The 22,620-nt window shown below is 42.1% G+C and overlaps 1 protein-coding gene across 2 annotated transcripts in view; it reads left to right on the top strand.

The window, feature by feature from the left end:
* ptk7b (protein tyrosine kinase 7b) overlaps nt 1-22,620 on the top strand; it is a 63,327-nt gene that overhangs the window by 35,153 nt on the left and 5,554 nt on the right. For both annotated transcript variants that reach the window (XM_058794816.1, XM_058794817.1), the window contains exons 2-16: nt 1,272-1,568; nt 9,464-9,566; nt 9,921-10,084; nt 13,036-13,183; nt 15,117-15,247; nt 15,574-15,840; nt 17,098-17,234; nt 17,309-17,444; nt 17,911-18,030; nt 18,964-19,113; nt 19,209-19,356; nt 19,432-19,559; nt 20,498-20,698; nt 21,683-21,838; nt 22,509-22,620. The exon at nt 22,509-22,620 is cut by the window's right edge and continues 121 nt beyond it. In XM_058794816.1, coding sequence (XP_058650799.1) covers nt 1,272-1,568; nt 9,464-9,566; nt 9,921-10,084; nt 13,036-13,183; nt 15,117-15,247; nt 15,574-15,840; nt 17,098-17,234; nt 17,309-17,444; nt 17,911-18,030; nt 18,964-19,113; nt 19,209-19,356; nt 19,432-19,559; nt 20,498-20,698; nt 21,683-21,838; nt 22,509-22,620 — 2,398 coding nt within the window. The remainder of the gene's footprint in view (nt 1-1,271; nt 1,569-9,463; nt 9,567-9,920; nt 10,085-13,035; nt 13,184-15,116; nt 15,248-15,573; nt 15,841-17,097; nt 17,235-17,308; nt 17,445-17,910; nt 18,031-18,963; nt 19,114-19,208; nt 19,357-19,431; nt 19,560-20,497; nt 20,699-21,682; nt 21,839-22,508) is intronic.

The raw sequence follows: 22,620 nt of genomic DNA, 5'->3' as shown, positions 1-22,620 counted from the left end.
AGCGCTTAACTAACTCAGGAACAAGGCACTTAACTAACCCAGAAACAAGCGCACTAACCCAGAAACAAGCGCTAACTAACTCAGGAACAAGCAACTAACTCAGAACAAGCACTTAACTACTAGCTCAGAAACAAGCACTTAACTAACCCAGGAACAAGCGCTTACTAACCCAGAACAAGCGCAACTAATCCAGAAAAAGCGCACTAACCCAGAACAAGCGCACTAACCCAGAACAAGCGCTTACTAACCCAGAAATAAGCGCTTAACTAACTCAGGAACAAGCACTTAACTACTAGCTCAGAAACAAGCGCTTAACTAACTCAGGAACAAGCACTTAACTAACCCAGAAACAAGCGCTTACTAACCCAGAAACAAGCGCTTACTAACCCAGAAATAAGCGCTTAACTAACTCAGGAACAAGCACTTAACTACTAGCTCAGAAACAAGCGCTTAACTAATCCAGAAAAAAGCGCTTACTAACCCAGAAACAAGCGCTTAACTAACCCAGAAACAAGCGCTTACTAACCCAGAAACAAGCGCTTACTAACCCTTACTAAGATATTGTTTTCTGAGATATTGAAATAAGAAGAAATATTTGCCCATGGGTCAGAAAAATCAACTTAATTCAATGAGAAATCAAGTTTTCATTCCTCACTGACAGATGTTCATTCTTGTTTTAAGCACAAACTCACTTGAATTTCTTATCTTCTTGTCTGATGTCATTTTGCTTCTCTAGTAAATGTGTCTTGATTTATGAATGTTTAGATATTTGTACTGGAAAACACTGAGTAAGAACATCATGTTATGCAGTGTGTAACTCTTAGTTATTAAAATAAATCAATAAATTGATGAATGCATTTCTCCTCCGCTCTAGCTTGTTTAACAGTCTAGTTTTGACTAATCCTGTCACTGCATGCTGCAGATACTGTCTCTCTCTGTCAAATTGCTTGTGATTTTTCTTTATTTGTAAGTTGCTTTGGTAAAAGTGCAAAATGAAAACATGCAAATATACGTATCCCAGCATGCATGATGTAATGTGATGAGGTCTCTAGATGAGCTCAGAGCTCCTGATGACGATGATGATATGAAGGTTTTGTGTGTGTGTGTGTGTGTTTGTATTGGCAGAGCTGAGACTCGCGTATCTCACTGCATCATTAATGAAAACAAACATGCTGCTGGGTTTGATTTGTCTGGTGACGTTTATTCGTCTGATGTAAGTCTAAAGTGTTTTGTTCAGTAGTTTGACTGGTTGTTCTCTGTGTTTCTCTCAGTCTTCATCATCCAGGCGTCTTCGCTTCATTTCTCAGAAGAGCCCCAATCTCAGGACGCGTTACATGGCCGCAGTGCTATCCTGCGCTGTGAGCTCAGCGGCCCGGAGGACATGCGCTACTGGTGGACGCAGGACGGCCGTCGCGTGCAGGACTCGAACCGCCGCTTCCAGGAGGGCAGTAACCTGAAGTTCACGGCGGTGGACCGTCACACAGACACCGGCAGCTTCCAGTGTGTGGCGTCCAGCAGCTCCACCGGAGAGACCGTGACCTCCGCCAACGCCTCCATCAACATCAAATGTGAGCTGCGATTGTGTGTATCTCTGCAAACCAGGTGTCACGGCCCAGGTTAAAAAAAGTACACTTCCATAATGTACTTAAAGTGCTCTATTTCCGTGCACTAATTTTGTACCTAATATACTAAAAATGGTTCTTTAGTACTTTTAAAGATAAACATAAGATGATCTAAGTGTACTCAACTGACACCATGAATATGAACTAAAATGCACTTTTAACATACTATCTTTGCATGGAAGCTTTTACTGGCCCACTTTAAGAGCATCATGGGATTACAAAGAAAAATACAACAAATAAAACGTCTTTGACATTCGATACAGACACTGGATGTGTGTTGACATGTAAGATTTAGTCAGTCGTTATACATGTGATTTTAATACGCTTGTCAGTTCAAGCAGCTGAAGACCCAAGTGCTTAACCAACCCAGAAACAAGCGCTCAACTAACCCAGATACAAGCGCTTAAGTCTACTCAACTGTGCTATTTTGGGACACCATGAATATGAACTAAAATGCACTTTTAAGATACTCTTTGTATTTAAAAAAATATATTTAGTCACCACTTGTAGTACACTTGAGTGTTCTAGTGTATGAAAGATGTTCAAGTGTACTACAAGTGCTGACTAAATACAGAGACAGTATGTTAAAAGCACATTTTAGTTCATATTCATGGTGTCCCAAAATAGCACAGTTGACTACACTTAGATTATCTTAATATACTAAAAATGATTCTTTAGTACTTAAGTACAAAATTAGTGCGTGGAAATAGAGCACTTTAAGTACATCATGGAAGTGTACTTTATAACCTGGGGGCTCTTTAGATGTCATGTTTCATATCATCTCTCTGTCATTACTGTGATTGTGTCAGGGATCTGGAGGAAGGACTCACATGCAGAGTAAACAATGTTTACAATTAACAATTTTAAACATTGTTTTAAGAATTTTATTGGACAAACTTGCAGACAAGACGTGAGATGGTGAGGAGGGGAGTAAACAGTCCAAACAATAGGCAGGGAACGACTCGTAGACAGGCAGGTTTGGGTGAATGGCCACAGAGTCCAGTCCAGGAGGGCTGACCGCCAGAGAGCAGTGTAGGCAGCGAAGCAGGAAGCTGGTGGTTAGCAGCGATGGCCTGACACTCCTCACCACTCTCCAGCCACTCCACACTCGCGATGTCTCAGGCACAGCACAGGCCCAGCAGCATGGTAGACTCAGGGGGAAGACCAGTAGCTCAGCCTGCAGGTCAGGACTAGACCGGAACCAGACAAATGGTTCATGGCTGGCCAGGGAGGTCCCGGCCCTGGGGGAAACACCACCGGGAATGACCCAGGAAGGGATGGGAGCCCGACTGGAGGTGCCTCTGGGTGCAGGGACTGGCCTTACTGGTCTGGGCATCGTGATAGGGGCAGTCTTGGAAGCGTTCACTTGAACTGCTGTGGGGGCTGGAATCGGGGACCGGAGCCCTCTCTGGGCTGGATTCGGGGACTGGGATGCGCTTACGTGGAGCTGGCACTGGAAGGCGCTCTTGAGGAGCAGGCACAGCAAAGCACTTTCGAGGAGCTGGGGCTGGAGCGAACTCAGGGGCTGACTTGGGAACAACTTCCACTGTAGGGGACTTGGAAACTGCTTTCACTGGAGCAGATCTGGGAACTGCTCTACCTGGAGAAGGTTTCGAAACAACCTCCTCCATAGCGGACTCTGGGGGCTCCTCTTCGGGAATTTCGTATTTGGTGGCCACAGCAAGGGTGGCGAGAATCTCCCTAGTGGACTTGATTAGGTTAGCAAGAGATTCAGAGAAGGCCTCAGCGGCCGTGACAACGGCCTGCTTATGAACGGCCTTCATGTCTGTGACAGGGAGAGCGGGGTGTTCGTAGATGACCTCCGTGGCCATAACGTGAGTCACTGGAACGGCCTCCATGACCACAATGTCAAGAGCAGGCCGCTCAGGAACAGCCTCTGGGGGCACAACTGGAACGGCAGGAAACTCAGAGATGGCCTCCTAGACCATAACGGGCTGATTGAGAGCCGCTGGAATGGCCTTCGTGGCCAACACAGTGAGAGTGGGCTGTTCAGGAATGGCCTCTGTGGACACAACTTGACTAACAGGAACATCTGTTGACCTCACATAACAAGCAGGACCATTCTTTGACTTGACATGACTAGCAGGAATGGCATCTGTGGACGCAACTGGGAAAACAGGCTGCTTGGAACTGGCCTCCATGGCCGGAACAGGCACAATGAAAGCCTCTGTGCCGGCCTCCGTGACCATGACAGGAGAAGCAGCCAACTTAGAAGGAGCATCTGTGGACTTGACTGACAGGAACATTCCTAGACTTGACTAGCAGGAATACATTCTATGGACAAGACGGGATTCAAAAACATGACTTCAGTGGTCCTAACAGGAAGGGCATTAGACTGCACAGAACTGGCCGCTTTCCTCCTCTCCTGACGGATAGAAACTGTGTAGTTGACCGCCTCTGTAGTATCTGTAGTCAACTCGGCCAACACAGGCGGAGAGGTAGTGATCTTGGTAGTCTCAGTGGAGACAGGAATTGGCCCGGCAGAATGTGACAAGTCGGGAACAGACCGTAGGGACTGAGGGACAACATTTGATGTGACTGATTCTTGAATAACAGGAGTACACTAAGTTGACTCTGGGAAGACAGGGTTTGACTTGATAGACTCAGAGGTGTCTGGTGCAAACTTCATTGAGTGATGACTGTGGTTGACAACTTGTTCCTGGATAACGGTAGTGAAAGTGACTGATTCAGGGATGACAGAAGTTGACTCTGGCTTAGAATTGACTGAAAGTGACTGGATAGCTGCCAACTTGGCCATCTTGGAAATGACTGGGGCAGGGTTGACTGGCTCAGGAATGACTGGAGCGGGTTTGACAGGCTCCAGAGTGACCAGAGTGGGCTTAACTGGGTCAAGGATGACTGGAGTGGGCATGACTGGCTCTAGAATGACTGGAACGGGCTTGACTGGAATAGAGATGTCAGCAGAGCACTTGACTATCTCTGGGAAAGTTGAGGTTGATTCAACAAACTCAGAAATAACTGGGACTGACTTATATGTCTGGGAGATGACATCAGTTGACTTGACTGGTACAAGGGAAACATGAGCAATCTCAGCAGACTCAGGGGTGACTGGGAAGGTGTCAGAGTCATGAATGAATTCAGCCGACTGAAGAGCTCTCTTCTTGCCCTTCGCTTCTGAGTAGGAGTCAGAAGAGGATCTTGGTCTTGACTTGCCAAGGGAAGTGGGGCGGAGTGGTTGCTGCATGCTGGCTTAGGTGGAGGAGGCATGCGCCACTGGATGCGATGACCCAGATACCTTGAAGTCCCAGAAATTCAAAATCTTGAGGTTCTCCAACTCCCACTTAGGCACACGATCATCCAAGCAGGCACTGAAAATGTCCTTGAGGGTGGTATCATCATAGTCAAGCCCCCTTGACATCGTCCAGAAAAACTGGGTAAAAGCACCTATATCCCAGCCCTGTTGGCGAAGGTTAGTCAGACCTGGATGGCGAGTCAGTCTCTCCCGGGCATTAGCAGGTGACAGGATCTTGATACTCATTCTGCTGAGTCCAGTGTTGGCCAGTTCGTTCTGTCAGGGATCTGGAGGAGGGACTCAGATGCAGAGTAAGCGTTATCAGTTTTATTGGACAAACTTGCAGACAATACGTGAGATGGTGAGGAGGGGAGTAAACTGTCCAAACAATAGGCAGGGAACGACTTGTAGACAGGCAGGCCTGGGTGAACGGCCACAGAGTCCAGTCCAGGATGGCTGACCGCCAGAGAGCAGTGAAGGCAGTGAAGCAGGAGGCCGGTGGCCTGACACTCCTCACCACTCTCCAGCCACTCCACACTCACGATGTCTCAGGCACAGCACAGGCCCAGCAGCATGGTAGACTCAGGGGGAAGACCAGTAGCTCAGCCTGCAGGTCAGGACAAGACTGGGGACTGACATGAGACTTAAAACTTAACAAATAACTAGGCAGGGAATTCTCAGTTTACAAAAGGTTTGACTAACTAGCACACATGGAGACAATAGCACAACGAACTGGCAACACAAGAGGGAAAGGGTGAACAATATAAAGGAGGAAGAGAAGACGAAGAACAGGAGGGAACACTCAGACAAACAAGGAGAGAACGAGAGCGACAGGTGATGACACTCAGATGAACAAGGAATAAACAAGGGGGCGTGGCAACGGGAAACAGGACGAAAGGAGCACATGGCAGATGACAACAAAGACAGAGCCATGTGGTCAAACACAAAACAAACATAGAAACATGAAACACAGACAAGACAGTGAGGGCAGGATCCTGACAGATTGGTGTGATGAGTCCCTCTCTCTCTCTTTCAATTTCAATGCAATTAAGCTTTATTAGCATGACTGTGTAACACAATGTTGCCAAAGCATTAACATTGTGACGAGTCGGCTGCCTCCCCCCTTATTATCATCACCACCCCGTCCCTTATTTGCCGCCCTTCACCAGGCTCCCGACGGGAGTGGGTGTGCGAGAGAGGAGGGGCGCTGAATTCGCTAGGGCTGGCGGCGTGTGATGAGGCACACCTGAACTGAATGGAGCCTCATCACCGCCGCTATGATGAAGCCGCCGCCCCTCGCGCCCCGGACCCGACAAGGACACCAGACCCCCTGTTTATTTTGGACACTTTAATCCCCTTTGGACACTTTATTTTATTGTTTTTGTTTAATAAAAGCCTCTCCGAGGCCTGACGCCACACCCACTGTGTCTGTCGTTTGCTCCTCCCGTCACAACATATACAGTCAAACCAAAAATTATTCAGGCACCAGATATAATTTTTTAGATTTTTTACTAGCAGGTGCAGGACACTATAGTTCATTTATGTAAGTGAGGATAGCAAAATAAAGTAAACTGTGACACACTGTATATTATACGGTGGCTGGGAAGTGCAAAACAACATTACAAAGTGTGAAACACTTTTACGAAGCTCGAGACAAATTTACATTTTGGAAAACATTTTTACATATCATAAAACACAATTACATGGGAAAAACACTTTTACCAAGGACGAAACAAATTTACATTTTAGAAAACAAATTAACAAGACGCAAAACACTTTTACCAGTCCCGAAACAAATTTACAATGACAGATTCTTCACGGAAAGGGAATGTACCACACACCGGAAGTGACGCAGTGAAAGGTGTTGTTGGTGAGCGCGGTAAATTCGTGTTGTGGTTGTGGAGTAAATGCCGTAAATAAAGTTTATGGTGACCAAACATGGACTGCGGCCGAGGGATGTTTTGCCCGTTTTGTGGCAAACACATGAGCAGCTTAAGGCGGTTTTGCTGTACGTGTGGTCGGTGTTTGGAGTTTCTAAAGGACGCGAACCAGACGGAAACACAGGGGACGTCTCGACAGCCGGACAGTGTTAAGCTGCTCATGTGTTTGCCACAAAACGGTAGTGATGTGACGTTCGACACCGAGGCTTCGAAGCCTGTATCAAAAAAACAAAGCATCTGGCAGTGAAGCACTGTACCGGAGCTTGATTCATTTTGCCAAAACCACGTGATCTGTGACGTCCGAAGCTTCGTTTTCGCACACAACCACGTGACTGCTTTGTATTCTGTTTCAAATAACGCGAACCACTTGCGCAGTTTGAAGTGTCACTCACTTCTTTGATAAGAATGAATCAATATACGAATAAATATATGCATGTGTAGTTTTGTGCATGTTCATTTTGTATTAATTCCCGCTTCACAATCACTTCAGCTGACCATTCTGATAATCTTTTTATTTTTGATCATTTATGCATATCATATATTCTTGCCTATTTTTTCCACAGATTTATTCACTCATTTATTCATATATTGTGTAAAACAATGACTGACATGTAAATATTAATTTATATAGCGTTAATACTTTCTTTGTTTTATTTTCATAGCACAAACTGATTTATTATCTGAAACAATCCAAAAATGGCTGGGTCGTCTGGGACGCAAAGGCAGCTATTTCCACCTTTTGACCACAAGATGTCGTTAGTGTGCATCGTTTTGAAAAGCTTCGAGTAATGAACCTTTTTACGATACAGTTGAGGGAAGCCTCGGTGCTTAAAGCTTCATTTTACATCACTACAAAACGGGCAAAACATCCTCGGCCGCAGTCCATGTTTGGTCACCATAAACTTTATTTATGGCATTTACTCCACAACCACAACACGAATTTACAGCTCACCAACAACACCACCTTTCACTGCGTCACTTCCGTGTGTGGTACATTCCCTTTCCGTGAAGAATCTGTCATTGTAAATTTGTTTCGGGACTGGTAAAAGTGTTTTGCGTCTTGTTAATTTGTTTTCTAAAATGTAAATTTGTTTCGTCCTTGGTAAAAGTGTTTTTCCCATGTAATTGTGTTTTATGATATGTAAAAATGTTTTCCAAAATGTAAATTTGTCTCGAGCTTCGTAAAAGTGTTTCACACTTTGTAATGTTGTTTTGCACTTCCCAGCCACCGTAATATTATACCCAAAAATTCTTCATACAGTGGACTATCAGTAAAATTTGGGAGCAAAGATTATTCAGACACTTTGAGCTGATCATGTTTTGCTCAAATATTTTTTTCTTTAATTGCTAATGTGATCTTTTTACACACAGACTGAACAAAATGAAGCATTTCTTGGTAATTGGTTGAGCTAAATTGGTTTTATCTAATTGTGTTCTTAAATTTAACAGCTGACAGATATTCAACCGAATTCATTGCATACCTTTCTATCAAAGTTATCATCAAGATGAATTTGTTCTGACGCAGTTTAACTCTGAGTTCTTCTCATATTTTATTACCATTTTCTAAACTACAGCGAATAAACTGTGATATAATGTGAGAAATGTTGAAGGTGTCTGAATACATTTTGGTTTGACTATATATAAATAATAAAAAGAAAGAAACAATATAAAAAAAAAAAAAACATGGATAACAAATAAATAAAATCCATCTAAATAAATGAAAAGATAAAGTGACTCAGTTTACAGTTAACCGTGTTTAACACCTAACATTGTGAATTGTCATCTTCTCCAAGTATGAAGGACATTTTCTCAGTTAATGTTGGGATCAGGGCTTCAAATCTGAGGAGATATGCTTCCCTCACATTGTGATATTTAGGACACATCAGCAGAAAGTGTGTGTGAAGTGTGTCTCGCTGTAGATCACAGTGTCTACAGATGCTCTGCTCTCGCTCTGTCCATGTGTGTCTGTGTCTTCCTCTCTATTTCTAAATCATGGTTATTTAATCTGTATTTGGAGAGGTTTCTCTCTCTCTCTTGCTTGCTCATGCTATCATCATGTGGCACTATATTCATCTGTTTCAGACACATGACTTTTACAATCATCCACCACATATATGAGCATTAGCTGGACAAAATAATCAAACAAACGAACAGAGAGACCAAGAAAACATGTTGATCTCTGGATCTGACCCTAACAGCTCTCAGAAAACATCTGGACAGATCTCAAGTGAACACAAACCAATCATAACATTCACTTACATTTAGATTTATTTGGATGGTTTGTGTTTCAGCTGTTTTTTTATGTTTATTTAGTCTTTGACCTTTAGTCTAATACCCTTTTTAGTTTGTATCATACTTAGTCAACCTGTCCTGTTTTTGTTAAATCAAGTTTTAGTTGTCTAAAAGTCTGGGAGCTTTAGTCTAGTTTTAAAGTCATATTTTAGTCATGCTACATTATGGTTAAACTGATAATCACAATTATTTTGTTCAACATTATAATTGTGATTACTGAACCGATTTATTTCTGCATTTTTTTGTTGTTGAAGAAAAAAGAGAAATTTTGGATATACAGTAGAGTTTTTATATTTATTCCAGTCATGGTTGTGGATGTTGTTGTGTGTCCTCAGGGCTGGAGAGGGGGCCAATTACAATGAATGAACCCGCCTCAGAGGCGGAGCTAGAGGAAGCTGAGCGAATCGTGCTGCAGTGTCACATTGATGGACATCCACGGTGAGTCTAGCATCTGGTTGGACGGTGAAATATGAGTCTGATCCTCACACAGAACGCCTGCAATATATCAACAGTGAATGATGGAGGTTAAAATGGAAGTCCTGTTTCCACCACAAAATAAAAATAGAGATAATATCTCACAATTCAGATTTTTTTCCCCTCAAAATAGTGTTGATATGTCGCAATTCTGAGTTTTTTTTTCTGGCAATTCTGAATATATATTTTGAGATAAAAAGTGTTTTTTTTTTTAATTCTGTGACAGAAACGGTCTTCCATAGGTTACAGATATGTTTCTGATCATAGTCTACCGACAGTCGCTGATTCTGTGTGAAAAGATGTTTCTGACCTGTGCAGGCCGAGCAGTAAATGGTTCAAAGATGAAACTCCGCTTGACAGAAAGGACCGGATCCTGACGCTGACCAACCTCAGCACTGGGGATTCTGGGATATACTCCTGCTGTGCTCAAAATGCTGCTGGAAAAGTGTGCAGTAACAACAACATCACCCTCAATATTTTTGGTAAGCTTATAAGGTTTGAGTGGACACAAGCTCAGGTTCTTCTAGATAAGATTTATAGATTATAATTTAGTTTTGTTTAGTTTGCCGTGTGAGAAGACGTGCCGTTTATGTAGACTGCTTGAGCGTGTCGGTGATGCCCACACATGCGTACTCGGGTTTCATTGTGTGTGTTCTGATATGTTTGTCACCTCGTGTGCAACTAAGCAGAAATGTCTAAAGCGTAACCCAACACCTCGGCCAGCCTTCCCATCAGACACCTGCGCTACTCACGCACACACCTGCAGACAGAATAAAAGCTCTGCTGAAGAATAAAGAGATCAGCTGAAGCATGAAAATTACAAATGAAAGGAGAGAGAGAGAGGAGCGAGGATAAAGAGCTTTAGCAGAAGAATAGTGGGCGGCAGTGAGAGTGAAAGTTTACACACGCAGACAGACCTCAGCATGTCTGTCTGATCCTACAGCGTGTCTGTCTGGTCTACAGCGTGTCTGTCTGGTCTACAGCGTGTCTGTCTGGTCTACAGCGTGTCTGTCTGGTCTACAGCGTGTCTGTCTGGTATACAGCGTGTCTGTCTGGTATACAGCGTGTCTGTCTGGTCTACAGCGTGTCTGTCTGGTCTACAGCGTGTCTGTCTGGTCCTAGAGCGTGTCTGTCTGGTCCTAGAGCGTGTCTGTCTGGTCCTAGAGCGTGTCTGTCTGGTCCTAGAGCGTGTCTGTCTGGTCCTAGAGCGTGTCTGTCTGGTCCTAGAGCGTGTCTGTCTGGTCCTAGAGCGTGTCTGTCTGATCTAGAGCGTGTCTGTCTGGTCTAGAGCGTGTCTGTCTGGTCTAGAGCGTGTCTGTCTGGTCTAGAGCGTGTCTGTCTGGTCTAGAGCGTGTCTGTCTGGTCTAGAGCGTGTCTGTCTGGTCTAGAGCGTGTCTGTCTGGTCTACAGCGTGTCTGTCTGGTCTACAGCGTGTCTGTCTGAACCTAGAGCGTGTCTGTCTGGTCTACAGCGTGTCTGTCTGATCCTAGAGCGTGTCTGTCTGGTCTACAGCGTGTCTGTCTGATCCTAGAGCGTGTCTGTCTTGTCTACAGCGTGTCTGTCTGGTCTACAGCGTGTCTGTCTGGTCTAGAGCGTGTCTGTCTGGTCTAGAGCGTGTCTGTCTGATCTAAAGCGTGTCTGTCTGATCTAAAGCGTGTCTGTCTGGTATACAGCGTGTCTGTCTGGTATACAGCGTGTCTGTCTGGTCTAAAGCGTGTCTGTCTGGTCTAAAGCGTGTCTGTCTGGTATACAGCGTGTCTGTCTGATCTACAGCGTGTCTGTCTGGTCTAGAGCGTGTCTGTCTGGTCTAGAGCGTGTCTGTCTGGTCCTAGAGCGTGTCTGTCTGGTCCTAGAGCGTGTCTGTCTGGTCCTAGAGCGTGTCTGTCTGGTCCTAGAGCGTGTCTGTCTGGTCCTAGAGCGTGTCTGTCTGGTCTACAGCGTGTCTGTCTGGTCTACAGCGTGTCTGTCTGATCCTAGAGCGTGTCTGTCTGATCCTAGAGCGTGTCTGTCTGATCCTAGAGCGTGTCTGTCTGATCTTAGAGCGTGTCTGTCTGATCTAAAGCATGTCTGTCTGATCCTAGAGCGTGTCTGTCTGGTCTATATCTTCATTTACATTACATTATAAGTGACTCAAACTTGCAGCATGAGTCACATCATCACAAAACATTATAAACCAGCACGAATGTCTCTGTCAGGCAACACACAACAGAGACTGACAACACTTGATTGAATCATTAACTCTTTCCCCGCCAAACACAGAATTATCCAAGTTTCCGTGTTTCCACGGTTATACTCTAGGGGGCGCTATCACACATCTCCTGAATGAGTCTAGAAAGTGTCGATCAAAAACACAGGCCAGGAAGACACAGAAACCAGCGATCTCATATGTGAGCATATGCATATGAAAAATAATGCAATCATCAACACCAACCGCATATAAATGAAAACTGCCTAATGTTACCGAGTGAAATGTGGATCCAGAAAGTGTGAAGCTTTGGGATACTGATGGAAGCCATCTACTGCATCTTTGCTTTGATAATATTACTGAATATGATCCAGATGTAGTATTTGATAAAAATGCGATTTTTCTCAGCTTTTTGTTCAAAATGTTGCTTTTTTTATGAAACCTACCTACATTCAAGTGTTAATAAAAAAAAACAATGTTTGAAGCTAGAATAAAACTGATTTTTTTTTTTTTTTTTGAAAGTAGAGGGTCTGATCTTTATTTTGATTGTATGATATTCAAACAACAAAATATTCTGGGGGCCAGGAAAACTGAGTGAAAATCAACAAAAACGGTGGCGGAGGCTGGCAACCTTTTTCAAAAACGCTGGAAGGGAAAGAGTTAACATTTATGTAATGTTGAATCAGTAATTGATAAAAAAATTATTTTGATTCAACTTAAAATGAACATAAATATATATAAATATATATATATATATATATATATATATATATATATATATATATATATATATATATATATATATATATATATATATATATATATATATATATATATATATATATATATATATAAAAGATATCAACACAAAATTAACACAAAGTTGATGTAATCAACATATAATATTGAACAGATGAGTTTTCATTTAACTTAAAATGACTATGTGAGTTTTATTTCATTAGTAACTGTATACGTTTATTGAACGTGATCACGATTGTAAATGTGACTATAAATCAGTAAAGGGTGATTTATAGAATCACGTCCCGCAGGAGCTCAAGGATCAAACGGAGGGACGGTCAGATTTCTGTCTGTGGAATGTGGTCTGATCCAGGTGTGCTAAAGGTCAAAGGTCGCGTGACACCTGACAGATGCTGTTAGCAGCTGGCACTAATAGAAGGCAGTGAGTAGACGAGTGTGTGTGTGTGTGTGTGTGAAGCGTGACTCTCGTGTCTCTCTGTGTGTGTCCAGATAAGTCGGTTCCCCGTGTGCTGGTGTCTCCGGTGGATCAGGTGGTTTTGGGTAACGAGGAGGCCGTGTTTCACTGTCAGTTCAGAGCCAAGCCGCCGCCGCTGATCGAGTGGTTCCACGACGCAGAACCCGTCGTCAACAAATCACGGTGAGACGCTTCATATCTCTGAGTGTTTCTTCTGCTTACATCACATGCAGACGCTTACATCACAAAACAGGCTCCAGCTCTTTACTGGTCAGTTTTTACACTCTTTTAGTGTTGAGAGGGTAAGAGTGCCTAAAATGACTAAAACTTTAAGTGAAATTAAAGTGAAAACAGAAAATATATAAAAGAAATATCTAAACTAAAAATAAAAATGATTAGAAACGGTGCGAATCTGTTGAATGTAAAGTAGGAATGTAACGATATTATCAATATCGCGATAGCAAAACTGTCGTGGTCACATGACGATATGAGACGATAGGTCTTCTGGGCAAAAAGTGTAGTTTTTAAAATATATTTGTTCTGGGTCATGATGCTTTGGCACAGTGTCTGTCAAACGAACTCGAACCGAAAGCAGAACATGATTAATTCCTTCATCAAGTCTGTTTTTGCTGCATGTTTCAAAGTGAAGCTGCACTTGGTTCAGACGATCGGCTCGTGACGCGGTGTTTTTGTGAGCATGTTTTCACTGAAGCTGGAGTTTTCCTTCTGAATAAAAGCTTAAAGTGCTTTATATGAATTACTGACAGCTAGCGGTTTAAATGCAAAGTGCATTAGATAGAAAAATTTAACTTTAACATTTTTCATGTTTTCCCAATTCTTTTCTTCTTTTTTTTGGTCATTGGACTTCATATTGCAATAATATCACCGTGAGATTTCGATATCGTTACATCCCTAATGTAAAGCTGAACGCCTGACCACCCACTGATAAATGATCCATCATGCCATCGAGTCTTTGACTGGTGCATCATGGGTAGTCTGGTGAATGTTTGGGCACGTTCAGCAGTGATGTTCTGCTTTGATGCGTTTCAATGCGCTAATAACATCCTGCTCTAATCTCAACGCTTTAAAACCTATCCCACAGTGCACTGCGACCCACTGCAGATCTCTGATCTCTCCAGATTCGTACGCCTGACGTCTCGTTACAGCTCGTTTTTATAGAGTTTTTGCAATAAATATATTTCATGAGATGTTTTAAATCTTTATTATGAAGGATTTTCCTTCCATTGTCATCATTTAGATGTTATTATAGTTAACTAAAGCATAAAACAACAAAAAAAAGTTTTTTTAACTTCTTTTATTTCAGATAGTTGCCAAGACAGCATTTCTATTTTGTTTATTTTAAGTTGCAGCACTAAAAAAACCTAAAAATAAATAAACAAAAAAAAGATTAAAATCTATATAAACCTGTTTTTTCAAAAGACGAATAAAAAAGGCTAAAACACAACAAAATTTCTAAAACTTCAACTAAAATTGAAGTGTAAACAAAAAAATTTAAAAATTTAAAAAAAAAATATATATTAATAACTATATAGACATATTAAAAATGACAAAAAAAAAAAAAGAAGTGAAGTCATAAAATCTAAATTCAGAGTATTAGTATTATTCAGGACTGATGGTGTAGTTCTGGGAGACATGAGCGATATGAAGATGAATATCTGATCTCTGTTTGACTCATGCTTTCAGTTCTTCATCAGCTTGAAAAGTGCTTAATCGAAACTGAACAAATGGAAACACGTCTTCAGCTGTAAACACACTCCGGGGATGCTGGGATTACAGGCGTTTGTCTGTTTTGACTGAATCTGAGTGTTAGATCGTTTGATCGGACAGATTGTGTCTGACACCATAAACACACACCCGTGACCCACATACGTTGCTTAGCAACAGTAAACAGCTCTAATCAACACTAATCAACAGCTCGTTTGTTGCAGAAAATGTTTATATTCCGGTTATTAATAAAATTAAATATGTAACATGTTGCTGCATTCTGTACATTTAAAGTGATTTTACACATTTCATTTATATTACAATGATCTTGCCGTGGCTTATTGCTGTAACTAACTGTGTGTGTGTGTGTGTGTGTGTGTGTGTGTGGCAGGGTTGTGGTGTACGCTAACGGTACACTGCACATCAGTCAGGTGAAGCAGCGCAGCACAGGTGTGTATAAATGTGTGGCTCTGTACGGAGAAAACAAACAAGTACATGTGGAGGCAGCGCTCAGGATCGCAGGTGAGAGAAGACACACACACACACACACACACTCTCTCTCTCTCTCTCACACACACACACTCTCTCTCTCTCTCTCTCTCTCTCTCTCACACACATACACACACACACACACACACACACACACACACACACTCTCTCTCTCTCTCTCTCTCTCTCACACACACACACACACACACTCCTCTCTCTCTCTCTCTCTCTCTCTCACACACATACACACACACACACACACTCTCTCTCTCTCTCTCTCTCACACACACACACACATAAAACCTTGTCTCAGAGCAGATTAGTGTGTAGCTGTTGTGTGTGTGTGTGTGTGTGTGTAGAGATCGGAGATATGGGCGAGCGCATGCACCGTGTTTTCTCGGCGGGCCGCGGTGCGCAGGTGCGCTGTGATCCGCCGCGGGGTCAGCCGGAGCCGCAGGTGTGGTGGGAGCGTGCGGGAGCTCGTGTGGCGTCTGAGGGTCGAGTCCATCAGCGGGACGGAGATCTGATCTTCAGCCCCACGGACCGATCAGACTCGGGCGTCTACACGTGTGTCGCCCGCAACACAGCCGGACAGAAGCAGCAGGAGCTCCTCGTCACCGTAGCCAGTGAGAGACTAACTAACTAACGCTGTTAACCCTTCGCTTTCTGGGACGGCCAATAAATCGGAAGAATGTCTTTTGTACGATCTGGGATTTTTAGTATGTTCACAAATATTATCCCTGTAGAGCCTGACATATATATTTTTTAATTCTTTGAAAAATCTAACAAATAAGTGTGTACATGTGTTTTATGTTGAGTATCATATTTAATGCATCAGGCTTTCATGGCTGATATAGTGAGAATATGAGAATAACTGAGCAAAAATATGAGTTTGCTGCAGATGCTGATATTAATATGATGAAATTCTGATGCTTGTGATGTAAATCAGTGAGATGTTTATAACAGTGCAGCAGATACTGACATAAAATGATCTAAATATCAGCGCTCGCTCTATATCTCCAGTAATATGTCTCAGTAAGATGAGATGTAAATGATCCAAACATATAATGCAGTGCTGATGGAGAGATGAAGGAATAAACGCTCCTCAGAAGATGTGAGATGAAGATCATTCCTCCGCTGAGGAACAGTGAAAGTAAAGCTCCTCAGAAGATCCTGATGATCAGGTTTGAGACTAAAAAATGATTGATGGAGAATCAAGTAAAGCTGAGCTGCTTCAGTCCAGCAAGTGTTCATCTGGGGACATGACTGCAGTTATTCTGATGCTTACTCGATCAAAATCAGTCAAGATTTGACAGAAAAAACACACGAGAAGCAGCAGCTGAAGCTCGAGCTGAACAATTACACTAAAAGAGCTTTTACTGGATAAAAAACTCTAAACTATCAACCTGACAACAGAAGACATGCAGTAGACTGCGTGTGAAACAGCTTTAACAGCAAAGCTTGATCATTTAGAGCTTTAGAAATGAATGAATCAAACGTGTGATGTTGAGTAACATCTGTGTCCCTGCAGCACAGAAGCAGTCATAAGCAGCACAGCTATATCTGCAGCAATAGCCAACAATACACTGTATGCGTCAAAATTATACATTTTTCTTTTATGCCAAAAATCATTAGGATATTAAGATCATGTTCCATGAAGATATTTAGTAAATTTCCTACCGTAAATATATCAAAACTTCATTTTTGATTAGTAATATGCATTGCTAAGAACTTCATTTGGACAACTTTAAAGGAGATTTTCTCAATATTTAGATTTTTTTGCACCCTCAGATTCCAGATTTTCAAATAGGTTTGTGTGTGTTTGTGTGTGTTTGTGTGTGTTTGTGTGTGTGTGTGTGTGTGTGTGTTTGTGTGTGTTCCAGCCTCTCCAGAATGGATCGTTCAGCCGCAGGACACACTCATGGAGGAGGGTCAGCCGGGTTTCTTGCACTGTCATGCACAATCCACGCCTGAACCACGGGTCACATGGTTCCGCAAGAGCGTCGCGATCACTGAGGAGGTGAATGAGGGAATGAACGCAGTCGTCAGGTCACAGCGCGTCAGGTCTAACACACACACACTCTCTGTCTGCAGGGCTCTCGTTACAAGCTCTTCTCTAACGGGACTCTGAGGATCAACAGCGCAGAGGTGAACGACGCACAGACGTACAACTGTGTGTGTGTGACGGAGGCCGGATCGCTCCAAGGACACGCGCGGGTTCACATACTGGGTGAGTGTGTTTGAGTCGGGGTTACAGACAGACCTCCTCGTGGTGACGGCTGATAACTTACTTAATAAAGTAATAAATAATGTTTTAATGAAAGCATTTCTTATTTCCATGTAGTTTAACTTGTACTAAAATAACTAAAACTGAAATAAAAAAACTCTACAGAAAAAAAAACTAAATGCAAAAACACTAATGAATATGACAGAAACACACAACAAAATTACTAAAACTTTAACAGAAATAAAAATAAACAAGAACAAAAACATCTGAAACCTGAAACTACAATAGTGTCTCAATACTAAAAAAAACATGATTAAAGGAGAAAAGTCAGCAGAAAGTGTCCAGCACCGTAGAAAAGCATCTGCTCTGATGCTGTAAATGACACAATCGTATCTGTGATGAGTGTTTGTTGTGCAGGTGTCACACGTTTACTCTGTCGCTCATGTAGATGTACTCCTGTGTCTCTCAGAGAAGCTGAAGTTCACCCCCGTCCCGCAGCCGGCGCAGTGTCTGCAGCTGGACCGAGAGAGCAGCGTGAGCTGTGTCGCTAAAGGACAAGAGACGCCGGTCATACACTGGAGCAGAGCAGGTCAGACACGCTGAACCACTGATGAGATCAGAAACCAGCCTACTCTATACGTGCTCACACAGGTCACTGCTGAAGAGGCTTACGGTCAGCACTGCTGGACATTTGGGTCTCAAAATTAGGGATGGGCATTTTTGGCAATTTCTCATTTCGAGCATCGATGGGTTTCAAAGACAAGTCCTCGGGGGGCGGGGCATGGTCGTAATGGAGATAATGAAAATATCTGAAGACTGTCATGAAAATGAATGTTAAAAAGAAAAATGACCTGTCTATGAAAACATGAACACTGTTAGATTATGATTATGATGCAGTAATGCTATTAAAAATGAAGCACCTAAAAAGGAATAGCTGCCTGGGGTGAAGCTGATTATTTAATATAGTAATGATTAATTAAGAATAGAACTGGAGGAAAAGATGCAGTGTTGCTCAGTGAACCTTCAGACATCAGAATTGACTCCACCGACTTTTTTGTCTGATTCCAACAACTCGTATATCATTTTGAAGGTCTTTTAATGGAGAATGTAAAAATAAAAATAACTCATTTGTGAAAATTTGCTCACTGTGAGTCATTTTGCCAGCACTGGTCACATTTGTTTGTTCTCTGGTCTTTAATAATGTTCTCAAAACGTTTGAACAGAAACATTGTTTCTACATTGTTCACGGAAAGTTATTTCAGAAATGTTTTTTCTTTAAATGTTACTACTTTTTTCGGAACTCTCAGAGAAAATTCAAACGTAACGTTCCCATAATGTTTGCAAAATGGAATGTTCCCTTATCGTTCGCATAACCAAGAAAAACAGTTCTAAAACATTTCAAATACTGGATGCTTTGCAAAAAAAAAGTTTTTTAAAACTTAGTGGAAAGGTTAGCAAAATATATTTGCGTTGTTTTGTCAGCTGTGGCATCAGCAGCGCAGTGATGTGTGTCTCTCCGCAGACGGCGCTGATCTCCCGTCTCACGCCAGCCAGATGAACGGACTTCTGCGCTTCAGTACAGTGACCCGCGCCGATGGAGGAAACTACACGTGTGTGGCGTCCAGCAGCACGCAGGGAGAGATACGAGCGCACGTCCATCTCACTGTAGGAGGTGTGTGTGTGTGTGTGTGTTCTGATCTGAACGCTGTGGGTGACGATGCGTTCTCGTTCCACACACTCACACTCATTCACTGTGTGTTTTGTCAGTTCACGTGGAGTTTAAGCTGGAGCCGGAGCAGACCACGGTCTATCAGGGTCACACGGCCGTGCTTCACTGTCAGGCGTCAGGTGACCCGCAGCCGTACGTCCAGTGGATGGTCAAAGACAAACTGCTCAGCAGCAGCAGCTCCAGCAGGTCAGTGATCTCTCACATACACGACGGTCCTTCATACGCAGCAGATGCTGACGTGTGTTGATTGTGTTTCTTCAGGTTTCAGAAGATGCCCAACGGCTCTCTGGTCATTAGTGACGTGACCACTGAGGACACAGGTGTGTACAGCTGCATCGCAGGAAACACCTGCAACATCAGAGACACGGCAGCGCAGCTCTATGTCGTGGGTGAGGAACATTTTAACCTGATTGTTGTGTTTTTTTTAAAAAGTAAAGCAGATTTGAGTTTGACAAGTCAATGTGTTCACGGACACACACAGATCATGTGTGTTATTTCATTTCACATTTCACATTTATTTTTTATAGTGCTTTATCCAATATACAGGGTTTCTGTGGGACTTAAAAAGGTAATACAAAGTCTTAATTCGTCCTTCCACAAATGAAGGCCTTAGAATGTCTTCAAATTAGAGCAGAAAGCCTTACATTCATGAGTCACCACATTAAATGTTGCGTAGACTGCAAAAATGGGGAATGAAAACTTAAGTTAATTTTTTTTCAATCATAAATTCACTTCATTTGAATCAATTTCTCATAAAACAAGACTATTAGATGATCATCTTTAAGATTTTATTACTAATTCAGATATTTAAAAATAAAACTTCTGAGGGATTTAGGTCAGTATTTAATAAGTTCAGTGTGATGTTACACTGATGTTTTGATCGGATCAAACGCCTTTGAAGTGCTTATAAACTCTGATACACTCTCCAGTGACACATTCGTTATCAGTGTGTTACATTGTTGCCTAGCAACTGTGGAAATCTACAGTTACACTGATGAACTTCTAGTTCAGGGGCCGGTTGCATGAACTGTTTAGACTAGTCTTAAAAAGTTAGTCACCTAATGAACTAAGACTGGTCATAACTTTTTAAATTCAGTTATGAAAAGATAGATTGGTCTTATTTGTTATGCAAAACTAAGACACATCTTGGCAACTACTAGTTGGTCAAACTAGTTCTTAATATGGTGACTAAGTTTATGCGACTGGCCTCAGAACTGTTTATTTTGATGAATAACTATGTGTAACAGTTTGCTGAATGACCTGCAGGGGTTTTACTGTGGTGTTTTTTGTGATGTGTCAGACTGATGTGTTCTGTCCCTGTTCTCAGAGAAGCCTGTGCACCCGCGCAGTGAAGACGAGGATAAGAGTCAGTTTAAGATGTTCCAGACGATCGCGCTGTCGGTGGCCGTGGCCGTGGCGTACATCATCGCTGTGCTGGGACTGATGTTCTACTGCAAACAGAGACGCAAGAACAAGCGTCTGCAGAAGAACCGCGCCGGAGAAGAGCCCGAGATGGAGTGTCTGAACGGTAGGGTACAGCAGAGCTAAAGGCACACCTATTCACTGCGCCTAAAATATCAAATATATACGTTTGTATTGGACATTAATGGAGCAACAGATTTTGTTAAAGAAGTTAATACTTTAGCAAAGTTTGTACTATTTTTCGCTTATTTTGAAAAAATAAAAGAATTCATTTTTGTTCATTGAATTTAAAATACAGAAACAAAATCATTCTAAAAGTAAAGATTCTGAAAGCATTGACGGAGATCCCATAATAATTAAATATAGATTTACAGTAGTAACAACAAATTAAATTTTATTATATGATGGTTTCATTCTAAACATGGTGATTATCTCTAAGATTGACACCCAACATAATATATGATATTTATCATCTGAATCTAACCATGTCATGTCAACAAATGGAAAAGTCAGCCATCTATTAATTATCATGTTAATTACTGCACCTTTAGCCCCAACAGCAGGGGCGCTTTTTACCCCAAATACCATACTTTTACATATTCTTTCGTTATTTAAAAACTGTTGCTTTAATTATCTTAAACAAAACTGAAAATCGTTAAGAAGACTAATTTTAGTGATTCTCATTTGCTACTTAAATTTCTACAACATTTTAAAAAGCATAAAATATCAGATCAAATAAGCACAGAATCAACTTCGCGCTGCTGCATGTGATCGTGTCAAGGATCAGACAAATTTGCACGTGCATCTTGAAAAGCGGATGTTTTGGAAAGTGCTACGCCACGTTTTTGTGCCATCTAGTGGTTTAGAGGAAAATAATATCAAAGACGCCTTTAGCCCCGTTGTACCCTACTGTCACATGATTAATATCAGACTAATCAATCAGCTGCTGTCTGCCTGTTTGAGATCACTCAGTCTCTTATGTGTAGTGGTTGTTCAACCTTGTCATTTCTAATACTTCCCAAAGGCACATGTTCTGTTTTCACATGTTATTTAGAAATGTTTGCGAAGAGTGTGTTTGTGTTTCCTGTAGGTGGCGCTGTTCAGCTGAATGGCCACAGGATGTCTGAGATCCATGAAGAAGTGGCTTTAACCACCATGGGACCTTCAGCAAACTCAGAGAAACAGCAGAGCTGCAGTGACAAACTGCACTTTCCCAGAGCGCACCTGCAGACCATCACCACACTGGGTAATAAATCAAACAGACTCACTTCAGTTCACTTTTAGAATAATACTCATTTAAAAGATTTTACATTATGATAATATTTGCTTCTAAATTTAGAATATTAAGGAAATCACATCATATTAATTTATTAAAGGGATAAAATGAAAATTTGCTGAAAATGTGCTCATCCAAGATTAGGATGAGTTTGTTTCTTCATCAGGTTTGTCTCAGCAATGGATGCTCTGCAGTGAATGGGTGCCGTCAGAATGAGAGTCTGATAAAAACATCACAATAATCCACAGCACTCCAGTCCATCAGTTAACATCTGGAGAAGACAAAAGCTGAGACACATCCAGCATTAAGATGTTTCTAACTAAAATACGAGTCTATAATCCATAATAACTCTTCCTCCAGTGAAGAAGTGTTCTGGTCTGAATCAGGAGAGAAATCTGCAGATCAAGCAGCGTTTAAAACAGTCAAAACAGCTCTAAACTAATATGTGGCTGGATTTTGATTTGACATTAACTGATGGACTGGAGTGCTGTGGATTATTGTGATGTTTTTATCAGACTCTCATTCTGACGGCACCCATTCACTGCAGAGCATCCATTGCTGAGACACTGATGCAGAGACACATTTCTACAAACCTGATGAAGAAATAAACTCGTGTGTGTGTGTGTGTGTGTGTGTGTAGGTCGTGGCGTGTTCGGCGAGGTGTTTCTGGCTAAAGCGAGAGCGATAGAGGAGGCAGAGCCGGAGACGCTGGTGCTGGTCAAGAGTTTAGAGAGCCGAGAGGAAACGCTCCG

Source organism: Onychostoma macrolepis, chromosome 13 (assembly GCF_012432095.1).
Source record: "Onychostoma macrolepis isolate SWU-2019 chromosome 13, ASM1243209v1, whole genome shotgun sequence".
Taxonomy (NCBI): domain Eukaryota; kingdom Metazoa; phylum Chordata; class Actinopteri; order Cypriniformes; family Cyprinidae; genus Onychostoma; species Onychostoma macrolepis.
Note: the sequence above shows the minus strand (reverse complement) of the source record. Positions and strands in the feature narration are given on the sequence as shown.